Source organism: Brassica rapa, chromosome A04 (assembly GCF_000309985.2).
Source record: "Brassica rapa cultivar Chiifu-401-42 chromosome A04, CAAS_Brap_v3.01, whole genome shotgun sequence".
NCBI classification, from domain to species: Eukaryota; Viridiplantae; Streptophyta; class Magnoliopsida; order Brassicales; family Brassicaceae; genus Brassica; species Brassica rapa.
Window position 1 is genome coordinate 18,451,515 of NC_024798.2, and position 11,860 is coordinate 18,463,374.

The window sequence follows — 11,860 nt, forward strand, 5'->3', positions numbered from 1 at the left end:
GGGAAGGATTGTAACTAAAACTAGTAACATAACACTTGCTATATTCTCCAAAGATTCATAACGTTGAAACAGAGAATCACTTCCTTGTCGACAAGAACATAAGTGGAGAAGATCAGAATATGTTCCTTCTACCAACACGAAGAACATCAACGTACAAGATTTACATATCTCATGTCTCATGACAAAACAAACCAACCTAACAACACCATATAAAATCATCAGCTTTTCCTCTCTGTCTCTCACTGTTTTTTTTTTGTTCAGAGCGGACAACTCGGATTCCTCACCAATGTCCGCAACCTCCCGCTTGCTTTAGGTAACTTCGGTTGTGCTCTAGTCTTCAAACTCTCAAAATACTGCAACCATATAAACCAACAACAACTGTAATCTCACCAAGACACAACATATTTGTTTCAAAAAAATGCAAAAAATCATAATAAATAGCTTGTTGTATCAAAAGCATTTTTACCTGTTGCTTCCTTTTCCTCTCCAACTCTCCCTGATGTAAACAAAAAAGAAAATCTAATTGTTACAATCCTAACCATGATATAAAATAGAATCTTTAACCAAAATTAAGATAATTAATACCAAAGCATGTTTTAGCTGAGCGTTCTCTTCTTTCAACTGGTTCAGTTCTGCTTCCAACTCCACTGTATATGCCTTCACCGAGAAAATAACAACAAATATTAGCTATTCACTAAAATGAACATTCATAGTCATTTAAAAAACTAACCTGCTTTCTAGCTCTAGACCTAGCAGCAGACTCACGGTTCTTGATCATCCTCCTCTGCCTCCTCTCAACCACCTTCTCTACCGGACCATCCACTACTCTTTTCCTTCCCCTTATCCCTCCCATATCAACTCCATACTGACCTCCTATGTTATCCACTTGTCCATGTCCTAACCCCTCTGACGACACCGGACTTAACGGTCCCACCATCGCCATTTGCTGTCCACTCGCTCCAAACCCACCACCACCACCGCCGTAGCAAACACCTGGTTGAACCGGTGGTGCCTGCCCTGGTCCTTGAAACACACCGTAGAGCTGCTGCTGGTGCGTAGCTGCGGGGATAACACTAGACGGGGTCGGGTTAAGAATAGGTTTAGGGTTAGTGGGATGTTCTCTAACCACACCAGCCTTCACCAAGAAGTCCTCAAGCGTCATCTCCCCAAACGTTGGTTGCCTAGCCGCACTCTCATGACCACCGCCTTTATGACCATTGTTTTGACCATTACTACTAGTACCACGTCCATTGCTGTCTCCACCACCTCTATGTATCTCAGACCAAACCTCATCAACAGTCTTCCTACAAAGCGGAGATGGAAGTGTCAACGAGCCTTGTCGTGGAAGGCTCGGCTGCTTCGCTATCCCTTGCCTTTTATTATCCCTTTGGTTACCTGAAGAACCACCACCACCAAAGACTCCACTCTCACCTCCACCATTGTTGAAACCATTATGATTCGGTGGAACGGGATGAGAAGCTGCAGCTTGATGGTTGTTGTTGTTATTCTCCTCAGCGTTCCAAATAGAGACGAGAAACTCGTCCATGTTCATGGACCCGAAGTTTTTGCCGTTCTCGCAGAGAGCGTGTTGGAACTCGTCGAGGGTTAATGAGTAGATGGATGATTGTCTTCCCAACGAAGTAAACGGATGATTCTCTCCTCCTCCAGCTCCAGCTCCTCCATTATGTCTTGTCGATGACTCTACTTCTCGTCCAGACATCATCTTTGTCTCTCTAACTACCATTTACCAATTACCAGCTGCATATAAACAACATTAAAGATTATACACTAACCATGTTATCTGGATTATAATATAAATAAATGAATATTCATACTATATAATCACCGTCCCAAATTTTTAACATAAAACCATCTTATTATGCTTATATTAAAGCTCAACGAGCGAGATAATGTAATGAAAAAGCTATCTCGTGAACTGGTAACGTAATGGTGTGATTTACAGATGCGTAACATTGAAGTGTTACATGAAAATAGTATCAGATGGTGTCCAAGTCGGTCCACGTGAAAAAAGGAAGAACGGTCGACATCGTGATAGCGACAAGCGATACTAAATTTAGAAGCAAACAAACTAATAATTACTCATTTCAATAAAGGTTCCACTTCCAAAAGAGGAAAGTTTCATACCCCACTCGTTTTCCACTTAAAGCGAACTTATCAACAACACACATATATTTCGTGTTACAAAAAAAAAAAAAAAAAAAAACAACACACATATATTTGTTTGCCTCTCTTTTTTTATGAAAACGTTGTTATCTTCTGTGAACCTTAATCCAGCTGTACAAATATAATAAGAGCTTAATCTAGTTAAAGGAAGAAAAAAAATATTATTAAACTTCATCTTTATATCACTCTATTACAGAGTATGAGTGCCACTCCTTATCCAAATCATACACAGAATTAAATTAATTTGATATTGCATAGAAACAGACTGTGTCAAATTACATCGGAGAAAATATTCAGAAGATGAAATGAAAATAATTAAACAACAAAATTAATATATTAGAACAAAGCAACAAGACAAGTCAAATATATAAAAACACTACTATTAAATCAAACATATTCACCTAAACTTAGCTACAAATAGAGAAATAGTTTCCTCTCCCAATCCAAAGACATATTCCTTAAGATCTTGAAAATAAAATAAAATAACAAACTAGTAGAGGGACGAGAACCTGAAAATTAAATGTCTTCCAGAACCTGTGCTGTGTTCCTTCTCCTTCACATAGATTCAAAACCGCCCGGAGAAATTGAACTGAAACGTTTTGGACTTTTTGTTTTGTTTTGTTTGGTGTGAGAGAGCAAGATAAAATGTTAGGGAGAAGCAGTAAAAGAGAGTTGGATGTATTTATGTTCACAGTGAAGGTCAACATCTTTTGTCCAAAGTTATCTCTGTAACCAATGAGATTACAAAGACATGCAAACTTAGAGAAGTCCAGGTCCAGGCCCATGATCAGAGGCTAAGAATCGGCTCGGCTGTGTCTGACACGTGTTGTACACGTGTTTTCTTTCTGGTTCTCGGAGTGTCTTCTTTTCGGCTGGACACGTACGACTCTCTGCTACAAACTGTTTTTTTTTAAAATATCAAAGCTCCCTGGATTCTTTTGCAAGCAGCACGTGAGAAACATAAAAAATATTTGGAAAATAAAAAAATCCGACCTGCCGGAATCGAACCAGCGACCTAAAGATTACAGCAACTACTACAGTCTTCCGCTCTACCAACTGAGCTAAGGTCGGACGATAATAATGCGAGCTCTTGATATAGCTTATTGTTATCTTATTAGTGTTAATGAACTATCCATTATGGGCCTTACTAAGAAAATAAGGCCCAACTTGTATGACTTTTTCATCCCTTCTGTTTCCCCCGCCAGTGGCTATAAAACCATAGCTCTTCAAATTAAGAGTTCAGATATATATACAAGTAGTGCTCATCAAGAAATCAGACTAAAAATGTAAGAAACTATTTATGATGGATGCAGAAAAGTTTTACATAGCTACCAAAACTCTTACCGATCATTCGAAATATTTTACTAGTAATCCAAAGATCTATGATGAAGTTCGAGATAAATCATATCAATCATGTCACAAGACCAAGTAACTAGCCATCTTTCTAAGAGAGAAGCAGCTATCCCAACAGAGAACACAAAAAACAGCTTGTAGAGAGCACATGGTAAGTGGTAAACACGATTCAGACAAACAGAAAATGTTTCTCATGTCTCTGAAATGAATCTTGGCAAGAAACAATGATGTGAATAAGTGATGTCTCCCGAGACCAAATCAATTAAAATTTTTTTCATATCTATCACTAAATGCATTTTCTAATTGTCAACAAGATTCTTGAATTTTTGTCTAACTTCATGAAAACAAGAAACTAGAAATTTTAATAGAGAATTCAAAATAGATGAGGAAGAAAGATCAAAAACTGAGGAGCGGGAGCTTGTGGAATCTGTTGACCCAGTAGCCGTTCTTGCGAAGAGGAGAGAAGCAAAGAGAAGTAGGTGGAAAGCGAGAGAAGAGACAGGTTAGGTCTAATTAATCCAGGTTACTTGTAACTTTTTGGAAAAGTTGGTCGTTTCTTGTTTGTTTGGTTAATCCACTGTAATAGAAATGATTAATCCACGTAATCCGTTGATTAACAAAGCACCATTAGAGAAAAATAGTTACCAATACCATCATGCAACCAAATAACTTTGTAAATATAAAATTAGACCGGAAAGAAAAACATATTAAAGCACTAATGTTGTGTTTCTAAATACACTATAAAACATATCATTTGCTCCAAACATGTTCTGAAATTTCGAATTTTTTTCGAACCATTGTTAATTTATGACGGTTGGTCGGTTGCTCACTAAAATACATCTAATATATATAGCAACCGCTGCATGGTAAACATATAATATCTCCAAAGAGCTAAAAATTCCCAACAAAGATAGTTGTAGGTTCGTTGAGGACCGTTCCACTAACCCATCTTCTCGTCTAATCACCTTTATAAATACACATCAACCACATACTCAAATTCAAACCACAGCGCTTTCTAAACCGGGCATTAATTGGACTCAGACATGACAGGTCACGCTGGTTTAAGTAACATGGAAACTGAGGAAGAGAAACAAGAAGCAGACGTACCTAAACAAGGCGGTGGAGAGGAAGACTGCGAGGAGGATGACTTGTTCGAGATAAACCTTGAGGCCGTGAGTGATGCGAAGTCGTCTCGGCGGTATGAATGTCAGAGATTTCCAGCAAGGACGGGGAGCGTTTTACTAGCGAACTGTCTGTTACCAGCTGCGGACATCTCCGGTGCCGTGCCGGCGACGTCAAGGGCTTGGAATGATTTGGTTTGGTTTAAAAAGCTCCTCTATGTTGAAAATCTAGGGACTGAGAGTAAGAAGCTTAATTATTTTTGAAAACAAGGAATTACGTTTTTTTTTGTAATATATTCTACTTGTATCTGTAGTGTAATGTATTTACTTGTAACCATCTTTGTATATCTGAGTTGAAAGTCTTGATCACAACAAATGAGCTGAGATATGTTTGCTTTATCCAAATCATCAAACATCTAGCTGATTTGCTAAACGTGGAAAATGAGTAGATCAAGAACATTGCCGCTAAACCTATCTTGTTACAAAGATATGAAAATTGGGAAAAATTTGTAGGCCAAGCAAGCAGAGGTTTATTCCCAAGTCAATTTCAGCGCCTAAGTTAGAGTGCCAAGATTAGATTATGCCTTTTATAAAACACGCTCTCCCTCTTGTTCTGGCATTAAAAGTAGGAGACTATACTGAAACACCTAATCCAGATGCTAAACCAACTCATCTTCATAATCCAGATGCTAAACCAACTCCTTGCCTGCTAACAGTGTCAAGCATTGCTAGTTGGATCTAAATGGACAATCAAAACTAAAACACATCTCATAACTTCCTACCAAAAGCATAGGGCCAAAAGAAACACTTAACAAAAAAATATGCATATAAGCATTTTGTTATTCATTCGTTCACGGCATGATGAACATTCGGATACTATCCATTCGGATAAAAAGTATCAACGAATCGGAACTAATCAAAAGTACAGTCCAAGATAAAAGAGAACATCTTTGATGAATTTTGTCAATAAAATTTACCTCTGAAAAATCAAAGTGAAAGATACAAACTTTGAATCAAATTCTCATTTAACATATCTCCAAAGTCACCCAAAAAAAAAACAAGCCTTTACAACCTCGCTATATCATAAACAGAGCAAATCAAAACAGAACGAGAAGAGAGAAGAGACAATAGATCAAGAAACAAGCGTACGAGATCAACCCACGATGCTCCTCCCCTCCACCATCAGCCAAAGACACAACCAAACAAGCACAAGCCCTCGTGGCCCACAACACAAACACCCCCGCACCCACAAACCTAACCACCCCAGCTCCCTGCGGCACGAACAACAACGACACAGCAGATAAAACCACCACGGGAAGCAAACAGTACACAACCAAACTCGTACACGTGTGCAGATTCAAGTTCCCACTCCTCCCCGCAAGCATGTTAAAAACCGCGTAGAGAAAGATCGAGGAAACAACCATCTTTGGTGAGTGCAGCAGCTTTCTTGGTTGGTGTGGTTGGGTTCGTCACACTTCTCTTTCCTTTAACAAAGCCTCTCGTAAACAACGATAGAAGTTCTATGTCGTGGAATGGGTTCGTCACAGTTTTCACACGGACAACGTTGGTGTTGGCTACTTGGCTATTGTTTGTGGAATTAAAACTCTGCAATCACATGTAGAGTTTTATGTTTTCCAGCTTCCACTGCTCATGTCTTATTCGTGTTTTAACAGATGTTTGTGGTCCATAAGTTGTATTTAACAGATATTGTTAAAAAAAGTAAAATTAATGGAGATTAGTTTAGGTATGTTTGAGTACACACCTTTTCTTGTGTCCTCTTACATCATCGCCAATACTATCCACTTATAAATTTATTATCAATAGTAGTTAAGCATATAATTTCGCTTATTACCTTGAAAATAATACTAGCTGAGATCGTAAATCTCTTAACTAACATAACTATGACAGGAAATAAAACTATACTATTATAGAGTAGTAGATTTTTTTTTTCAAAACATAAACAAAGGAAAATGTAGAATAATAAAAGGGATATAGAAGCTATAAAGATAGTGGTTGTTTAAGAGAAGTGCAGAAGGTACAATGTAGTCCCAGAATCAACCAAATCCTAAAAAACCAAACTCCACATGAAAAGGCAAGAAAGAAAATATATTTAGCATGTAAATGGAAACAAAAGTAAAATATCCCTGAGAAGATAGACAGAGAGACACATTGCTTATGTCCTTTTTGTAGTTAAGAAATTAGAAGAACCCACAATTTTATAAACAAGATAAAACAACAAGAAAACTACTTGATAATTAATAATAATACTTTTGTCAAAGTGATAATACTACTACAACTACTACAACTACTAACCACTTCTCCAAATTCTTAACTATTTTCTTACATTAGACCACTACATCAAGAAAAAAAGAAGATAAAAAGATGGGTTCTTTTAAATAAGCAGGGTTATGATGATGTTTCATTCTCCAAATCCAAATATTGTCCTAAGAGATTTGTTGCATCATGATTGCCCAGAAGCAGAGCTTGATGTAGATAGGCTGTTGTTGCTTCCTTGATTGGATCCATTAGGGTTCTTGGTTTTGGAGAGCTTCTGTTTGAGTTCCAAGAGAAGTTGTTGATTCTCCTGGTTCAGAATCTGAGCTTTCTTCCTCAACCTTTCGTTCTCCTTGATTATATAACAGTTTTGCACGTACAGCTTCGAGTTCAGCTTCTCCATTTCGATAAATCTTGCCCTGTTTTATTTTTTAAAGATAAAAAGAAATTATGTTAAAGTAAAAGAAGAAGAAGAAGAAGGTTTGAGTTATTAAAGCTCTATGTTATGATTATAGTTGAAGTTAAATCATTGCAGCACCACATGGGCTGTGCAGCCTCACACGTTTAATGTGGAATTACATTAAGCAAAAATCATGAACGCATTTATTTCGTTTTCAACCAAAAATGTCAATTTTTTCTTTTAGAAGAAAACAATGATCGAACAGAAGAACAATCATGCTCTTTGTGGTTGCGAGAATAGAAAAGAGAGACACCACAACCACGTAAACAAAAAAAAAGTAATGATGATGCAGTAAGTATAAAAAAAAGGTATAATGATGAAGTTCCAAAACCAAAATACAGAACACATTTAGACAAGGGAAAAAAGAAGAAGAAACTGACCAAAACAAAGCAGGTACGAGTAAAAACAGAGCCAATGATCTTTATTGTAAAATATAAAAAAAGGAGGAAAAGAGAGTTTCGAAAATGAAAAACAACAACTAGAGTTTACTCGGTTGCCTTTGTCTGAAAGAAATGGCTAAACTTTAAGTTTTCCCATTTTAAGTTTGTTATAAAAACAAGAAAAAACAAAAAAAATAGTTCGTACTTGGGTGGTCATGTAAATGATACTCACGTTGCTTGTACGTGAGGGGAGATGTGTTTCTAACGAGCAAGAGATTACCTTTAGGTTAGAGTGTTGGAACCGAACGAAGCAGTGAAAGTGGGTTTATATGTTTTGTAGGGAGAGAGAATACTTGTATGGAAGTTGTAGGGACAAAGAGAACAAAATGAAGATAGTGTCTCTTATATAGAGCCACAAAAGCTAGGGAGAGAAAGAGAAGTGGGACATGCCCCTCTCTCCTGACACAACAATCATGCTTTTTGTTGTGTTTTTGCTTAGATGGCGGCCGAATTCGCAGCTCTCAATATTTTGTTTTTGTTTTGTTTCTTTTTTACATACTTTATATAATAACCTTGTGAAGGAAAAAAGTAGAGAAATTTTTTGTGTTGCGTCATGTGAATGATGATCGAAAGAGGAGAGTAGAGAAATAAAGAAAATTGCACAGGATTCCCAACTAGTTTGAGGTGCTTTTGTTATCAACAATAAGCTTGACATTTTTAGTGAAACTCAAAATTAAAATCTATACTATACTAAAAGGCAAATATAAGCCATGGAGAGGGTGTCCACGTAGGATAGAAAAATCAACCAATCAGAGAGCCCGAAATTACCACGTCATCTCATTTATTTTTTCGTAAAAAATGAAAAACAATACAAAGGAAAGGATCGAACCCGGGTTATTATGACATTAATATAAGACAGTTACCACTAAGCCATTGAAACTTTCTTGAACACATATACAAGAATCACTAAGTATGTAATCACAAACTCTTATGTACAATTACAATAATATGAATTCAACTTTCAAGACTCCGATACTTTGTTTTGTAAAAATAATAAGTAAATGACTAAGCTAATATATTCTTTGAAAGTGTGAGAACATTGAAAAATATGAAAAAGCATAGATTTTTGTTTTCGTGACAAAGTTAAGAATTTTGTAAAAGTAAGTTTAACATATAAATTTTCGTGACAAATATGAAAAATATAGATTTTTGTACAATTTTGACAAAACAACTCAAAACATAGTTCTCTAATGTCTTAATAAAATATTATTTAAGGATGCAATAATTAAATATATCAATTCAATAAATTTTGTAATTTATAGACAAAACAATAACACAACAAATTTTGAAACATTTGTTTAACCTATCGATTTCTTTTCATGAGAATCCAACTGAATAAGATAAAAAAACAATTAGATTTACAAATATTTAATTACCATTTTATTCAATTTTGATTAATTTCAAATTGTAATAATGTATCTTTTTGAAGTTACAAAAAATAATGTTCTTTCTTTATTACACTAGCATTATATATAGATTCTATATACACAAATAAATATAATATGACAACATAAGATTGCTTTCTCCGATTTATATGAAAACTTTTTAAGTTATCCACCAAAGCAAATTAATTAAATCAATCAAATTGTTAGAATACAACAAATTAATATATAATTTTATTTTAAATTAAATTATTTAAAGGTGTATTTTCATTAAAAACAAAATAATAAATAAGTAAAAATGATTTGATGGTAATTTTTATGACATATATATATATCAATTCAGTGAAAGAAATAGAAGCTTAATATGGAAAAAATTTTAAATACAAAAAAACTCTAAAAATTAATAAAAAAAAACTAACAAAAATTAAACTATGATATCACTTGAAAGCTTCTTAGACAATATTAATAAAATATTTTAGCGATAATTAGACAAATTTGAATTTTTTTTGCCAGCCAAAATTTTATTATTAATTAGCATCAATTATTTCAAGATGTTTAAGAAATGATGGACAAAAAAAAATAGGATGGACATAAATGATATATGAACTATGAATAGTACTTTGTAAAGCTGATTTAGATAACACATCTGCATATCCATTTCCAGTCATTTTTGATGCTTAAATTCAATTACTTTAGAGTAGTTATTCCACAAAGAGATCGTATGAGATATTGTTTTGATATTCAGATTTGTTTCTTGACTTTTAAGAAGATTGATAACTGTAAAAATGTCTTCTTCGAATATGATATGTCTATAACTGAATCCCCAACATGAGACAAGGTTGTTTAAAAAGTAAATAATTTTATTTTTCTTATATTATATAATAAATATATATTATTTATTGATAATAAAAATATAATTATTCATCTATCACATATATCTATGCAAATATGTGAATCAAATACAACAATCAAACAACATAATGATTTTCACAAAGAAAATTAAAAAATATATTTATGTTATGTAGTCTTATTTTATATTCTTTAAATAATATAATACAATATTATACATTATTTTTTTAGAATTGAGAAATACATATAATATCTTATCCGCGCGTAGCGCGGTTAAAAACTTTAGTGTTAGTAAAACAACAAGAACGGTTCTTTCTACCCGCCTAAAGTGACATTTAATATGTAGACCGGCTTGGTTTTAATACTAATATAGGAGAATGGGTAAATTTGTAGTGAGTATAAAGTAAATAAAGAAGGGCTGAAACGAGTTATTGAATGACAATGATGATGAAGAGGAGCGCTATAGGCCCTCGTCGTCCCTCAAAGATTCGCAATGATGGTTGGGGATAGGTTCGAAGCATCATCACTCGTTATTCAATTTTCAGTTTGGACCATTTTCATTACTCTCTTTACTTCTTTCATTTCCCGGTTTGGTCAATATTGGTTTACTCTCTCAGTTATGAGTGTGTCACAACGTGAAATATCTATCATATAGTAGTTTACAAGGTGGATTTGTTTTTACGTTTACGGGCTCTTTCTTCATTTCATGGTACAATTTTTCTAAAAACATCTCCAACTCATTGCTATTTCTACTTCTAAATGATATTCTCTCCGTTTCACAATATATGATGTTATTCCTTAGTGTACAAAGATTCAAAAAATTACTTTTCTTTAAAAAATAGTTTTAAAATATAATTTAAAAATCATCCAACCAATTACAAAAATTACTATAATATGTCGAGACACAAAGATTTTGAAGGATGTATTGTTTCTGCGATTTTTGCAAGAACAATGAAAGAATAAGGATGTTTTTATGTTTGTTTAGGCTCTGATACCATGTCAAATAGTATGTTTAAAATAAAACTCTTGAATTGTATTGATGATCTAGGTGAGTTTATATACTCACCAAAGAGGGAAAAAGTCTAAAGCTAAACATGAATAGGAGAATCTAACATAATCTTTATCTAAACGTAAAATAGAAACCTTATCCTAAGATATAGAGGAGTTATCTCCAATACAAATATCAAAATATCATCTATTTTGAAACAACAAAAATCTTCTAAAATATCATCTATTATGAAACAGAGGGAGTATAATAGAGGAAAAAATGCTCCAACCCATCTTTATTTCTTCCTCTAAAATAGAGACTGCTATTTTCTATTATAGAGTCATACTTTTTTTATTTACAAAACAGTCTTTTAACTTTTAAACTTTTACAATTATAACCAAAATAACTATTTTTATAAAAATACAGTTTTTATAAACATTGAATCACACTTTTTATTTATATAATAATCTTGTAAAGAAACTTTACTTTAAACTAAGTTATACTTTTATGAAAATCTTGTAAAAATTAAAAGTACATTGGGTTAATTATCAACTTTCATAAATAAAAAGTGTTAGTTGTAAAATTTAAATAGAATCTTTTGAGAATATTCTTTTTAGAGGCAAAAATAGAAAAATACATTGGAGAGAAATACATCTTTATTTTAGAGTTGCTCTATTTTAAAGATAAAAATAGGAGGATACATTGGAGATGGTCTAATAGCATCTTCAACGCACCTCTATATTTATCTCTATTATAGCATTTAGAGGTAAAATCACTTCAACCATACTCTATTTATTCCTCTAAAATAG

At 33.7% G+C, this 11,860-nt stretch overlaps 3 protein-coding genes and 1 non-coding gene across 7 annotated transcripts; 1 reads left to right on the forward strand and 3 right to left on the reverse strand.

Annotated features, from left to right (window-relative positions):
- Positions 1-15: 15 nt before the first annotated feature.
- On the reverse strand, positions 16-2,874 carry LOC103865529 (protein ABSCISIC ACID-INSENSITIVE 5). 3 transcript variants are annotated; one of them, XM_033289236.1, is made up of 5 exons: positions 1,854-2,643; positions 731-1,758; positions 586-657; positions 467-496; positions 16-353 (listed from the first exon to the last, which is right to left on the reverse strand). In XM_033289236.1, the coding sequence occupies exons 2-5, from the start codon at positions 1,742-1,744 to the stop codon at positions 258-260; spliced, it is 1,212 nt and encodes a 403-aa protein (XP_033145127.1). In that variant the 5' UTR covers positions 1,745-1,758; positions 1,854-2,643; the 3' UTR covers positions 16-257. The 3 variants fall into 3 exon arrangements, with proteins under 3 accessions (XP_033145127.1, XP_033145126.1, XP_009141571.1); XM_033289235.1 differs by having other exon boundaries at positions 1,836-2,643; XM_009143323.3 differs by lacking the exon at positions 1,854-2,643 and adding an exon at positions 2,694-2,874 and having other exon boundaries at positions 18-353.
- A 297-nt stretch (positions 2,875-3,171) lies between these two features.
- On the reverse strand, positions 3,172-3,255 carry TRNAY-GUA. Its single transcript is given in 2 exon segments — positions 3,172-3,207; positions 3,219-3,255. It is a non-coding gene; the product is annotated as a tRNA-Tyr (tRNA).
- A 78-nt stretch (positions 3,256-3,333) lies between these two features.
- Positions 3,334-5,950, forward strand: LOC103865530. Its single transcript, XM_033289240.1, has one exon. The coding sequence runs from the start codon at positions 4,581-4,583 to the stop codon at positions 4,920-4,922; it is 342 nt and encodes a 113-aa protein (XP_033145131.1). The 5' UTR covers positions 3,334-4,580; the 3' UTR covers positions 4,923-5,950.
- A 363-nt stretch (positions 5,951-6,313) lies between these two features.
- LOC103865531 (protein LITTLE ZIPPER 4) lies at positions 6,314-8,591 on the reverse strand. Of its 2 annotated transcripts, none has more exons than XM_009143326.3 (2): positions 8,053-8,591; positions 6,314-7,351 (listed from the first exon to the last, which is right to left on the reverse strand). In XM_009143326.3, the coding sequence occupies exon 2, from the start codon at positions 7,333-7,335 to the stop codon at positions 7,120-7,122; it is 216 nt and encodes a 71-aa protein (XP_009141574.1). In that variant the 5' UTR covers positions 7,336-7,351; positions 8,053-8,591; the 3' UTR covers positions 6,314-7,119. The 2 variants fall into 2 exon arrangements, with proteins under 2 accessions (XP_009141574.1, XP_009141575.1); XM_009143327.3 differs by having other exon boundaries at positions 7,978-8,057.
- Positions 8,592-11,860: the final 3,269 nt, after the last annotated feature.

What these genes read in the sequence shown, in the direction of transcription:
- LOC103865529 (XM_033289236.1), bottom strand. Translation starts at nt 1,744, where the DNA reads ATGGTAGTTAGAGAGACAAAGATGATGTCTGGACGAGAAGTAGAGTCA. An exon ending in GGTCTAGAGCTAGAAAGCAG is followed by an intron (nt 658 to 730) that starts GTTAGTTTTTTA and finishes TTCTCGGTGAAG; the next exon opens with GCATATACAGTGGAGTTGGA. An exon ending in AGAGGAAAAGGAAGCAACAG is followed by an intron (nt 354 to 466) that starts GTAAAAATGCTT and finishes ATATGGTTGCAG; the next exon opens with TATTTTGAGAGTTTGAAGAC.
- LOC103865530 (XM_033289240.1), top strand. Translation starts at nt 4,581, where the DNA reads ATGACAGGTCACGCTGGTTTAAGTAACATGGAAACTGAGGAAGAGAAA.
- LOC103865531 (XM_009143326.3), bottom strand. Translation starts at nt 7,335, where the DNA reads ATGGAGAAGCTGAACTCGAAGCTGTACGTGCAAAACTGTTATATAATC.